This window comes from Peromyscus californicus, unplaced genomic scaffold, assembly GCF_007827085.1.
Source record: "Peromyscus californicus insignis strain IS unplaced genomic scaffold, ASM782708v3 Scaffold_8__1_contigs__length_139910024, whole genome shotgun sequence".
Taxonomy (NCBI): Eukaryota; Metazoa; Chordata; class Mammalia; order Rodentia; family Cricetidae; genus Peromyscus; species Peromyscus californicus.
The window spans coordinates 2148797-2162053 of NW_026294606.1; the positions used below are offsets into that span (position 1 = coordinate 2148797).

Consider the following 13257-nt stretch of genomic DNA (forward strand, 5'->3'; position numbering starts at 1 on the left):
GGCTCCTTCTCCAAACACTCAGGTCTAAGTGACGCCTCTGTGAGAAGTGTCCTTAGGAACTAGTCATAGCTCAGAGTGAAAATAACAGAAACCCAGCTCCACTGTCTTTGCCACACAATCCACATCTGAAAGATCAAAGACCTAGGACTCAAATGTCATAGTCTCTCCCTTAGGTTTGTTCCACCCACACCTTCGAAGTCACACTCCTCCCAGCAGCATGCAGCACTGTCCCAGCAACTATATGTACACTTCTCAGCTTCTTCCATTACTCACTACACCTAGCAAATCTCAGGGAAGGACTGGTGGCCAGAAGTATTTGGCAAGACTCTAAGGCAAGCCAGGCATGGTGGCTCAGCACTTGGGAGGTGGATGCAGAAGGATCAGGAGTAAAAGGTAGTTCTCATCTTCATAGTTGAGTTGAAGGCCAGCCTGGGATACATGAAACCCTGTATTAAAAAAAAAAAACAAAAAACAAAAAAACAAAAAACAAAAAACTGCAGTGCAGAATTGCTTGATAGGCAGAGGGGTAGACAGATTAAGTGGCTCCTGTCTCTTGGAGGGAGATGGTGGAATACACTGCCACAGCCTAGGAAGCCTTATGAGCTTTGGGGAGAAGAGGCTGACAAGCACTGACCTTCCCCTGAGGTCCTATACTAGACGGCAACCATGCACTGAAGGCACCAAGGTGAGGGCCACTCTGCACACCGCACTTCACACAGCGAGGAATGTTGCCAGTGGAGGACTCACTGGAGAGACCAATATCCAGGCCAGGGCCTCTGTCTTGTTATGACTCTGGAGAAACCATACAGAACAACAAGATGGCCAACAGGTCTCGAGCACAAGCACCTCTTCAGTACAGCCGTCCTAGGGCCAACAGGTCTCGAGCACAAGCACCTCTTCAGTACAGCCGTCCTAGGGCCAACAGGTCTCGAGCACAAGCACCTCTTCAGTACAGCTGTCCTAGGGCCTTGAACATGGACAATGAGGAGGTACTGTTCCAGCTGGAGTCAGACTCTGTATCCTCAATTAATCTGAAACAATCCAAGTGCTGGTGGCTCCAAGCTGGATCTGAGAGTTCCCTAATGTATGCACTCATTCCCCTCACCCCAACTTCCTAGCATGCACTGGTGTGGCTGCCGGTGTAACAAGGTAAACTCCAGTTTCAGAACACTGAAGTCCAGACAGATGCAACATTTATCTCCCAGACCATGCAGAAGAGGTCAGGGCAAGGCCTTAGAGGTCTCCCCAGGTATCACATAGGCCTCCACCTCTAGGGGGCTGCACTCTCCCCAGAATTAATGGAATAGGCACAAGGGCCAAAGTGTTTAGGTCCAATTTTGTGAGGTGCCTAAGGACCCTTGGCCTTGGTTGTTTGAAGCTTTGCAAGGAGGCATCAAAGACAGGAAGAAGTGGCTTAGAGCAGAGGGAGAAGGAGTAGAGTAGGGAGGGCTGATGGGCATGAAGGGAGCAGAGAAAGGAAGGCCAAGGGAGAAATCAAAATTAAATGAAAACAGCATTTGTAGCTGGGCCCTCTCAGGAGAGTCCTGCCATGCATGTACTAACCCCCTCAGTGAAAACAAAACCCATAGGTCTGATGCCTGCCTGTTGTGGCACATAAAACTTAGGAACATAATATCTTCCAGGTGAGTGTGCCCAAAAGTACACAAAGGTGCTTGACAGGTCATTTCAAACTGACTGTCAAGGTCAAAACACCACCACCTGCAGGCACAACTTTAATGTCTTCATCTAGTCCCCCTCCAGGGTTCTCTGCTGCTGTTTGAACCAGAGCACAGGCTCAACTGCAGACAAGCCTGACAACTGCTCAAACATCTGTACTGCAGCTTATTACTGTGCAAATGGAAACACCTGAAGGCTAAGACCCAGGGATGGCTGGAGGCACCAGTTAGTCACAACCCTGCAGGAGCTGACAGAAGGGCTCCAAGCCATGAATGTCTGGCTAAAGGGAGAAGGCCCTCTCATGGAACCCGCTGCTGGTGCTCCATTTGAAATACTGCTTAGCACTGAGGTCAGTGGTGGGATCCTGTGCCTGAGATCTGTTTATTATGCAATTAACTAGAGGTAAGGGATCCTTTCCGAAACTCTTCTTTGAGGGCCTAACATACAGATGCCTACTGATGCCTAGGTGCTGATGGAGTGCAAGACAATCCCAGCTTCGTAATCTAACCTATCTTCATCAAAAAGAAAACGTGTCTGTTAAATTGCCGAACAAAATTGAATCACCCACCTTAGCCTTGTTCAAAATATTTTTTAAAAACGTAATTTTAAAAAAATGCTAAGGCACTAAGACAAGCTGCAGGCTATTCTAAATCAACCCTTAATTTCCCAACAAAGAGCTAGGCCAGGAGTTGCTCAGCTGCAACTGGATGCAGATCCTTAGAGCAAGGCCATCTGAGCAACAGACAGGTAGGAACATCCTCAGGGAATATTTCTCTCCCCCAACATGTCCATTCATTTTCTCCAGTCAGAGATTCTCAGAAAGAGAAGATGGCAGGCTGTGGGAACTTGCCAGGTTTTCCTTACCTGGCCCCCCCACACTCTCCACCACTCTAACATCTGTTCAGAACCATCTAGGAAGCCACTTCACATTCCCAAAGCCAGTCAGCCAGGTCTCCATGGGTGGTCCAGGCAGCTGCAGGACTCCCAGGGCACTAAGCACTCTGCTCTGCCGGTGAAGGCAGAAACTCCCAGGATTGACTTTTATGATTATTTTCCTCATCCTTCAAATGTGTTTATTTTTTTGTGCTTTGTAATGTCCTTAATAGACACACAAACACCACATTAAGTGTATACAACTTTATATAAATCAGTATGGATGCACAGAGCAGGGAATTGAAAGTATGAGGCTCCCAAATGTTAAAATTACAATAAATACTAATTAAGGAAAACTCCTTCTGGTCAAGTCTCTGGCCTGGGTGAAGACATAGTATTCCTGTTGGGATGGTTAATCACCTGGCCAAGGAATCACCCTTAGGAAGCCAGGCTCACCTTAAGCCATGCTGAAGAGATAGGCAGAAATTTTTCCTTTAATTAGATACAGTACTTTTCCTTCCTAGAATGCCCTTCCCTCCACAAGTCTGGCAGCCATGAGGTCTGGCTGAGTCTGCCCATCATTCTGAGTTTGGATTAAAAGTCGTCCTTTTTCTTTTTCTGTACCTTTGTTTCAGAACCTACGCATGCATTTCCTGGTACTCTGAGTTCCTTGATCTTTCTCTGAAGCTCCCCTCCCCGCCATGTGGCAGACCTCCACACCAGTAACTCAAACAGCATGGCTTTCCCTTCTCTCCTCCATTCTCCTCTGCACAGCTGCTGAGACTTGCAGCTTGCCTGCTCTGAGGGTTTTTCTTTAAAATTAATAAAATTGTCCTTGAGCTTCTATTTAAATCTATCCTTAGATTTTCTTATTAATAGACTAAAAACCTCAAGAGGGAGCCAGACTTCTCCAGTATCCCTACACGAAGCGGCTTAGTGGCCTGAAAGGGCAGGGCTTCAGTGGCCTCCTTGATACTGTGAAGTATCCCAACATATCCAAGTCCTCAGTCACCAAAGACAGAAAAATAGTGGAATTCTACAGCTGGCTATACACTAGAGTTCCAGATATTTGTGAACAGAACCATCTCCCAAAGAGTGGTTTGAGTTGTGGTTTGAGTCTATGAGTGTCTCAAGAAGTAAATGTGTACCCCTGAGCACCATAGTGGGGTGATGCTGCTCAGCTGGGGAGGAGGGAGTCTTTGTCTTTGATAGGTAGATGCCTCAGGACATTAAATCAGATGATAAGAATATTAAAGGCTTTCTTGGGTGCTCCCTAAAAAAGAACTCCCTTTTAACTCTGTGGAACCCACGTATTTCCTAAATTGATTAACTTGCAATGCCTGGCTCACCCCCACTCCTGACTCTGAATTACTTACATTCTACAAAAGTAGTCTCCTTGAAGCTTCAAAAGCTCCTGACTTAAGCTTATTGGCTCACGTTTCCTTGAGGCCACAGCATCATCAGCATTCATCACACTGGTCCACTGATAGGCGTTTACTGAATGAATTCTGGCCATTTTGCTCATCTATCCTGTCCAAAATGCCAGCTTTGGTGGGACATCCCCCAACTGCACAAGTATGAAAAACTCTAGAACTCCAACAAACTTGTTCCTAAATAGAAACACTGTCCTTCAACTCTCAGGATGTCCTCACAAAGGAAATTGACTCAAGAGCTACAATGTGCCAACTTCTGTTTCTGGCAATTCTGCACCGGGCCTCCAGGTACAAAGGCCTAGTTGCCAAGCCTACAGGAGCAGCCCCCTCTTCGCCAGAGAGAGTCCAACTGTCATCTACACTCTCTTAGAATGGGCTCTCAAGAGTTCCATTTCACACTGTGAAGGAGGCGGAGTAATTCTTAGCAAACGAACTCGGGAAGGTGAAGTATGTTCAATGGAGTCACTTCTATAATGAGTACAGGTAGGGGCTAGATGTAGGGCACACACCTTTAATCCCAGCACAGAGGCAGAGGTAGGTGGATCTTTGTGGGATTAAGACCAGCCCGATCAACAGAGTTCCGGGCCTGTCAGATACATAGTGAAACCATGGGGAGGGAGGGAGGGAGGGAGGGAGGGAGGGAGGGAGGGAGGGAGACAGAGAGACAGACAGAGAGTGAGCATGGGTAGTTAGTAAGAAACAGAAGATAGCCTACTCTGAGCTCTACTCTGGAGTTAAATTGGGATTCATTTTAACATTGAACCCTCAAATCCCACACAACATTCAAGTTTTTATGAAAACAATTTCTTTATTTCAAGACAAGGTCTCGTGGAGCCTAGGCTAGCCTGTTATTACATAACCACAGATGACTTAGGATCTTCCTGTCTCCACAAACTGGGATTATGGGTGTGTGCCCCCACATCCCAGTTTATGCAGTGCTTCAGGCACACTACAAAACAGCTCCATATTCAGCCCCCAAAGTAATACATTTTTTAAAGGAGTCTTTCCTTGTATCTGGCCTTTTAGTCAATATGTTCAAATGTATTTTAGGATGATAAGGCTATGTGCTCTAACACAGAAACAGGTCCCTCCCAAGAGAGCCATTCATGCATTATGTTTGAGACTATTTCTAGAGCTGGTGTTCTCCTCCCGTAAGGAAGTGCATAGTCCTTCCTTCATATGTTTATAATACGGTTCAGAACCCAGCAGCTTTCTCTGTAATGGTTTGATGAATAAGATCCTGAAAGAGTCAATATTCAAATGTAAACTCTTATCCATTGCCTTCCATGGCTCTCTATCCAGATAGCACAGTAATGAGGGCTCAGTAGAGAGGAGAAGGGGGCTTTCCCTCCAAGGGGAAAGGACAAGATGGTAGTGACTAGGCACAGCAGGGTCCAGGACTGGAAGAGGTTAGCTGCCTATGATGATATCAACAGAGAAAGATGATTACAAACACAGGTGAAGGTAACTGCTGCAGAGGCCTTTCAAAGGCCTTACAACTTCTCTTGAGGAAAACTCTAGCAGTTCTCTGAAGGTAGGCCTGTCAGTCTATGTGTATGTGAACAGTTCAAAGAAAATGAAACACTTAGGCACCATCTTCCAGAGGTGAGGGATGATGGCATAATGATGATGAAATGCTACTGGTGGATCTGACAAGCAATACAGCTGCCCATGGCAAGAAGGTTCTGGACAAACAAAAGCCCCACTTTCACTCTGCCTGTCTCTGCACAACTCACCTGAAAGCCTGCCCACTGTGAGTGACAGTCCTCATCACCTTCCCTGAAAGCAATGCACTCGGCCTCAGACAGTTACAAACAAGTCTCACCTGTGCCTGAACCCCAAACTCTCACTCCCTGCCCAACTTAATACAAACTGGTTATTGTCAAAACCAGTTTCTTAAACTGTGGGTCGATACCCCAACACTGTAACTGAATTTTGGGGTTCCCAAAAGTTTGGCACCAGTAAAATGTGTCTAAATCTACAACCAACATAGTTCAAATCCAACAGGTGCCGCACTGAACGTGTTGGCAGCAGTTGCCTGCACTGCATCACATGTTCGTAGCAGCTGTGGTTCTGCACACACACAACATTCTGCATCTCTCCTGCAGTGCCAAACACTTCCCACAGATTTGCAGCTGCTGAACGTTTACCAGCAGTGGGGTTTTCACTATGCACACAAGGTTTTCTGCTTTCACAGAAACACAAAGGTTTGATCACAGGAAGTAAAGACTTACAGTATTTTCCTATTATGCCTCAGCACACAAGTATCAAATCAGTGTATACAGGTTGATTTGATTATATTGTGTTAGACTGAGTTTTTGCAATGCTTGAGCTATTGGTTTGAGTTTCACTTTAAAAAAAATCATAAAATAAATTTGATCGTTAGAATTAGGGCAAAATTTCTAATTATTTTTGAGCTGGCTGTAAAATACTCCAACCATTTGTACTATATTTGCTTGAAGGTTGTGTGTTCTGAATGTTGAGGGTTATAAAGTCAAAATATCAATCAATTTTGAAAAACACTGAAGATGCACTATACCCTGCAGTGTCAAATATTCAGGTAGGCTTTACCTGTTTATGTAAAAATAAACAAGCATATTCCTCTCATTAATGTGCAAGTTAGACTTTAGTAAGTGGCATACTAAAGAAATTGTTAAAATGCATTTCTTTACTATCCATTAGTAAACATTTGACTTGTGTACTAATTTTACATTTATCATTTGTATATAAAAATTTCTTGTAGAAAGGGCTTATGAGTGAAAAACTTTAGGACATCCTGGCCAAGACCAGCAAACCCACTATAGCCAAGGGCTTTCTGAGCCCCCAAAAATACCACTTTATGAATAACAGTCACTGTTTTAGGAAAGAAAAGTGAAAAACAGAACCTGTTAGGAGAAGGCCCTCCTGTGAGACAAAAGAGAAACAAAGTCAATTAACACCTTCCTAGAAACAGAAATCAGCAACAAAATGAGGAGGGCACAAAAAAAGCATCAGAGGGGCAGCGGCCCTCAGGACTGCCTCAGCTCTACAGCCCCGTCAAGGGTACAGAAAACAGCTAGCTCTTCCAGGAGTGGAAAAGGAAGGTGTGTGGTGTTTGCCTGCCACCTTCACCCACCTGTGCAAAAGGCACAAGGGACAGGAATGCTCATTCAAATGTTTGGGTTTTGAAACAACCCATGAAAAATTTGAGAATTTATTAGAAATCTGAGAAACAATCTAAGCTCAACACAAAACCTACATGCAAACCCCAAATATGCAGCTTAGAGAGGAAGCAGCAGAGTGGGTGGATGCATGAGTGAACAGGCACCAGCTTGTCTCAGAGCCCACTCCTGAGGGAAGAACCATTGTGGGCACATCCCTTGGCACAGAGGACTATTTAAGAGTGTGGTGGTTTGGGTTTAGGGGATTAAAAATTCAAGTGTAAGCTAGCAAAAAAACAAATGAAGAAAGACTTTCAAAGCTGCGAAACCTTACTACTTAAGATAATGACAGAACCGTATGACTGCTTCCTCCCTGGCAGAAAGGAGCACAGTCAGGAGGTTGAAAACAACAGGTCCTTTGTAGCAGTGTGTTGTGCTTTGCTTATTCTATTACGAATTGGCTGGGAGATAAGAACAAACAAGACAACACCCTGTCTAACTCCAGGGGAGGGGTGGGGCAAACTGGCTACCGTCATTCCTGGGCATGTATGTGCAGGGTGCCTATCTACAGTTGAGCTACTTAAGAAAACTCTGCATGCAGAGTCAGGAGCTAGGATAAGCATGCAAAAGGTTTTCTATTGCACAACCAATCTTTTAAGAACAAGTTGTGTGTAATAAGGGGCTTTACAGTATTTCTCCACCATGAAGAACGTTGAGAATATTTGAGTAATTATTTCTCTAAACTCTTTGTCAATATTACTTTTGTTCAATAAGGAAAAAAAATAACCTTAAAAACTTAGATGAGCAAACATATATACCCAGCTCCCTTCCCTGTGATCAAGAAATTACAAAAGAGCCACCAGGTAAAGAAAATGTGGCCATTGGGATCATCTTTCTCCCCTGGCACAGGGGTAGTCTCTAGGCTGGGTACTAGGTGCTGTGCCAGTTCCAAAAATGGAGATTCTGTTTAAGGACAGTCGCTGCTAAGCCCTGGGGCTCTAACTAGCAGGTCATAAGACAGTACAGCACCCATGACCCTAAGACAAGGCTGATTGCTATGGCTCTCCATGACCTCTCACTGTCTCTGCTTGTCTTCACGTGGCTGACCTGAGTCCACCCTAACAAAGCTGCCCATCCTACTCATTCTCAGTGTCCTTGGTTTTATTTTCTTCAGAGCACACATCTCTACTTCTATGTATTCTATTTTCCTTCCAGACTAGAATGTCTGTTCCCAGAAGAATGGAGATCTCATCAACCTCACTTGCCCTTGTAGGCTTGGCAATTTAAGTAACTGCACATAGACAATGTGCTTGACAGAAATGCACCAAGACTAAACAGACAGTTACACACAACCTGGGGAGCCAGTAGACAAGAGATCAGAGTAGAATCTGCCAGCTATCTTAGCCAGCCATACTCCCTTTACTTCTCCCATTCTACAATTACCCCAGTTGGACAGGGGCAAGACTAAGATGTGAACAGTGGAGCTGAAAAGGAGAGCAGGCTTTTTGATGGCACTAAATGAAACCTTGGCACTAAGATAATTTGCAGGATTCATGAAATTCAAATATGGGGTGGGGGTACCTGGACATTAACAAGGTAGTTCTGCCAGCTTAATTATGCCTTGTGACATACAACTTTGAACCTCTGAAAGACAAACGGTGAAGCAAACATACACAGAGGTAAGACTGGGATGTTAACTGTGATCTGCTGAGAGAAAATTGGTGAAATAAACACGTACAGAGGTAGGACTGGGGTGTTCATTTTAAGCAATGCTCATAAATCTCATTCCGAGCTATTATTCCACTGACATTATTGCTGTTATAGCAAAGAGTGCAAGTGTGATGAAGGGTACCCTTTGCATTTATTTCTCAATGAGAAGAAGTTAGACTAGCTGTTCCATCTCATCTCACCTTGAAACATAAGAATACATAACAAAAATAGCAGAATATTAATTTCAAGAGCAGGAGAGCTTTGTAGACAAAGGAGACTCATTCAAAATGTATTCATCTCTTCATGGGGGCATCACAGTACTCACTTTAAGACATGCAGACCCCATGTTCAGAGAAGGCAGTGATTAAATGAAACAAAGCCAGAAAGCTCACAGATCCCAAATGAACAAAAGATGGGATGGAGTGGGTCATGGAGGACCAAATGCAAACTGGTAGGTTTCCTCAGTTGGACTAGAGCGGTGGTTCTCACCCTGTGGGTCATGACCCCTTTAGTGCCAAACAACCCTTTCATAGGGGTCTCCGAAGACCATCTCTGTATCAGATATTTATATTACGATTCAAAAACAGTAGCAAAATTAGTTATGAAGTAGCAACAAAAACAATTTTATGGCTGGGGGTCACCAGTACATGAAGAATTGTATTAAAGGGTCAGAGCATTAGGAAGGTTGAGAACTACTGGACTAGAGTGAAAGCATCTCTCCCTTTGAACAGTGAGTAAGAGAAGTGCTGGGACAGAGGGAGAGCTAGCTGGTCAGCTGGGGCTTCTGTAGGAAAGGTGACAGAAACAACACAAAAGAATACCAAGAAGCACTCTGCTAAAAATGGGTGCAATTCTAGACCACTGTTAGTGTACTATTTACCTTCTTGTGAATTGATTATCAAGCTTTCAAGTTGTAAAAATGTGTTTTCCTCACTTCACTGAAGTCACCTATTTGGCTCAAGAGCATATTCATACAAACTATGATGAATAATGTCTAAACACTGTGTATCATCCAAACATTTTAAAAAATCCTTTAATACAGTTAATGATTTGCCTGTTTTTGTTCATGTGGGAATGCTGAATGTTGTTTGCCAAAGAGGAATACTAAAATGGTATTCATTATAATTAAAACCTAATTGCTAAAGAAGCCCAGAGCTATGGAATTTATGATCCTGCTACATGTTTATAAACAGGGACTCAGGAAAGAGTCAGTTAATTTACCAAGAAGTACTTTGATTCTCCAGCACACTATAATGATCAGGACAGGGTGAGTTTTGGTGCACAGGTCTCTCGTAACGGTACCTCATGGTTTTGAGAGTTCCCCTATCCCTGTATGGGGCACAGAGTTGACCTCCACACCTGCCATTTTTGTTGCAGTAGAGCCTTGAGCATAGATAAGGAGGAGGTCCCCAGACGCTGCATGTGGCTCAAAGTATAAGGATCTGTACAGACAAGCTCAGCAAGTGGAATATATTTAAGTCAGAGTTTCAAAAAACAGAAACCCTCCCCCATCGCCCCCCAATTCTGCACCACAACTGAGAGTAGACAATGCCATGATCACCCTTCCACAGTTCAAATGCAAAGAAAAGTAGTTAAGTAGAGGAAACAGCCTAACCAGGATAGGCTATTTCCTGTCTAATAAGGAAAGGTGTGTGTGTGTGTGTGTGTGTGTGTGTGTGTGTGTGTGTGTGTGTGTGTGGTAGTGGCGGTAGTGGGGTGCTATCTGAGAACTGTGCACAGTTCTGTCCTGAAGTTTGACAGCTGTCTTGTTGATACTAAGTTGATTCCACCACTCCAGTTTTGACATTTGTGCCCAGCACCATTTGGCCTTCAGGCACTTAAGCTTATTTTAAAAATACAACATTAAGCATGTTTAAATCACCTTAAATATCTGAAAAAGCAGAAATCTTACTGCTGGCCTGCTTGGGCATGCAGACTTGGAAAGTGAAGCTTATAGAATGGCCTGAAGGTTAGCACACGCTAGTTTTGGCAGACTGTGTGTCAGGAAGGAGCTATCCAGAGGTTCTGTGCATGAAAAACACTCAGCCTTTGGTTCCCCTAGGCTAGAACATGGAACTGTTAGCAAATATGCCCCGACAAACAACGCTCATAAAGTGCTAAAACCTCTCCAATTAATATGACCCCTCTAAACCATATACAAATGAGAGGCATTTAATGAACAACCCTTTCTTCACCAATAACTGCTTAAATTAAGTACAGGAAACTCTTCAAAGGGACTAAAGAAGCCCCCTTGTTAAGAAAAACCCTATATATAGACATCAAGACAATTATATGATGCATGCAACCAAGCATATATAATTATTCTAGTTTCTACATTCCCATTATCTTCATAAATACAGGATAAAAATCAGTCTAAATGATTTTCTGAGAACTCTTCAAGGATTACATCGAGCCGGCCATCCCTTAAAAAGTGGTATGTGTGTGTGTGTGTGTGTGTGTGTATGTGTGTGTGTGTGTGTGTGTGTGCATGTGTGTGTAGTAGAGATCAAAAGCAAATGTTCTGGTCAGTTCTTTTCTACTCAAGGGTTTTACCAAGAATGTGTGTGCAGTTTTTTTTGTTTTTTTTTTTTTTGGGAAAACACCACAAATGACAGTTGTTCAAATGCATGGAAATTAATTGGCAGAAGGAATTTCCTTGACTAATAGGGAAAAACTCAAAGCCACATGTTTGATGAGATCGTTTTCCCATCCCTAGTCAAACACAGTCCCTGTTAGTGATGAGGATTTGCAAACAGAAGCATAAGCAAGGTAACCCTCCTCTCCCTGCCATCTTTCCTCTGTGAGATAGAGCCAGTCTCCCATCACTGTGTTGATGGACAGTGGGACTGATGGGTGTGGCTTAATTAACACAGGGTAAAGGGTCAGCTTGTAAGTCTCCATTTTCTGTCAGAATCAAATGGATGCATGGTAAGACTACTTTACTTACTGTATTAAAAATAGGAACAAGTTGCTATACTCCTCCCCCATGGTAAGCCATCTGCTTTTAGCTGTTTTTCCAGCAGTGAGGATGGATTTATGCTCTCTCTGACACAGGGCTCTAAAGTTGTTGCCTTGTGACCAATGGTGAGAATGGATGAGGCAGCTGGTCAGGATTAGGCAAGCAGCTGTAGCCCTGGGACCAGGTTTTGTTACTGTGTGCAGAGCCTGATGCCATGACCTTGGACTCATTAGCAGCAAGCTCTCATCACCCAAGCTAACAGCCACTGAGTAACCATGACCCCACATATATCACTCTCGGATGCAGTGTATTCCCAGTCCCAGCCACGTTACTTATAGGTTCATGGTAATAGGTTAATAGGTAATAGGGAGGGGGCCTACTTGAAAACCATCCCCTGAAGGTAGCAGTAAGAGACCCAGGAGTGAACAAGGAACCCTTTCCTTCCATCCTAAGCAAATGACACTGCTGATAGAGTTTAAGAAAAACACCCCCTAGTGGCCCCCAGACTTTTGAAGCATGTGTTCCACATGCCATGCTGAGAAGCATACCTGGCCATTCCCAGACTTGGAAAGTTGGCAGGGACAATGAGTATGTCCAGCCGGGAGAAAGGGTGTGTTCCCAGGACAGAGTGCGCAGCTGAGAGGCAAGGAGGGATCAGCCACAGCAGGGCCTCTTGGCAGGCACCCTCAAGGCACAGTGGGGCAAACACTCGATGAGGAATGATCTCCTGGGTGGCAGCAGAAGCATTCTGGAATCGGCAGGGGTATTCTACATGACTGCAGGTTTCAGCATACCTGAAACAACACATAAGAAGAGACGTAGACAACTTTGAGAAGACAGCGGTTCAAACAGGCTTATTAGCAAAGGTGGTTCATTTTAATTATTGGCTTGTCTGCTTTTGGATAATGGTGGAAAAAACAGATCAAAATATTTATCGATGTGCTTGAAGCGACTTCAACCTAAGCTATGTGAAAGCAAAAAGACCTTGTTTTAGAATTAATGGGAGTGGGGTGGGTTGGGGAGGAGGCAAGATTTAGAGCAAGAAAACAATCTCCCACCCAGATTAAAGCAAATTTTACCCTCAGTAATGTACTTTCAAATGCTACCATAGAAAAACTATGACAATTCTTAGAAAGAAAGCAATGTAATAGCCATTTTATTTATTTAATTTTCATTGTTTGAGATCTCATGTATTCCGGGTAGCTTTGAACTCATGATGTAGCCAAGGCTGCCTGGAACTTCTGATTCTTCTGCATCTACCTCTCCAGTGCTGGGATTACAAGTATGAGCCATTTTGTACCTGGCTCTAAGCAAATTAAAGATTCCATTCTGGAATATCCTACAACAAATGACTTGGGATGAGGTAGTACAAAGTCAGTTTTCAAAAAAAAAAAAAAAAAAACATCCTACCAAAAAATAATCTGGGCATCCTTCACCAAATTCAGAAGCCGTTGCTGAGAAAAAC

The 13257-nt window shown here is 43.8% G+C and overlaps 1 protein-coding gene across 11 annotated transcripts in view; it reads right to left on the bottom strand.

The window, feature by feature from the left end:
• The window catches only part of Aopep (aminopeptidase O (putative)), a 348639-nt gene that overhangs the window by 253177 nt on the left and 82205 nt on the right, over positions 1–13257 (bottom strand). For all 11 annotated transcript variants that reach the window (XR_008215920.1, XR_008215923.1, XR_008215921.1 and 8 more), the window contains one exon: positions 12341–12586. Coding sequence is in view for 7 of the 11 variants with exons in the window: in XM_052729075.1 (XP_052585035.1) it covers positions 12341–12586 (246 nt within the window). In the remaining 4 variants the exon portion in view is untranslated. The remainder of the gene's footprint in view (positions 1–12340; positions 12587–13257) is intronic.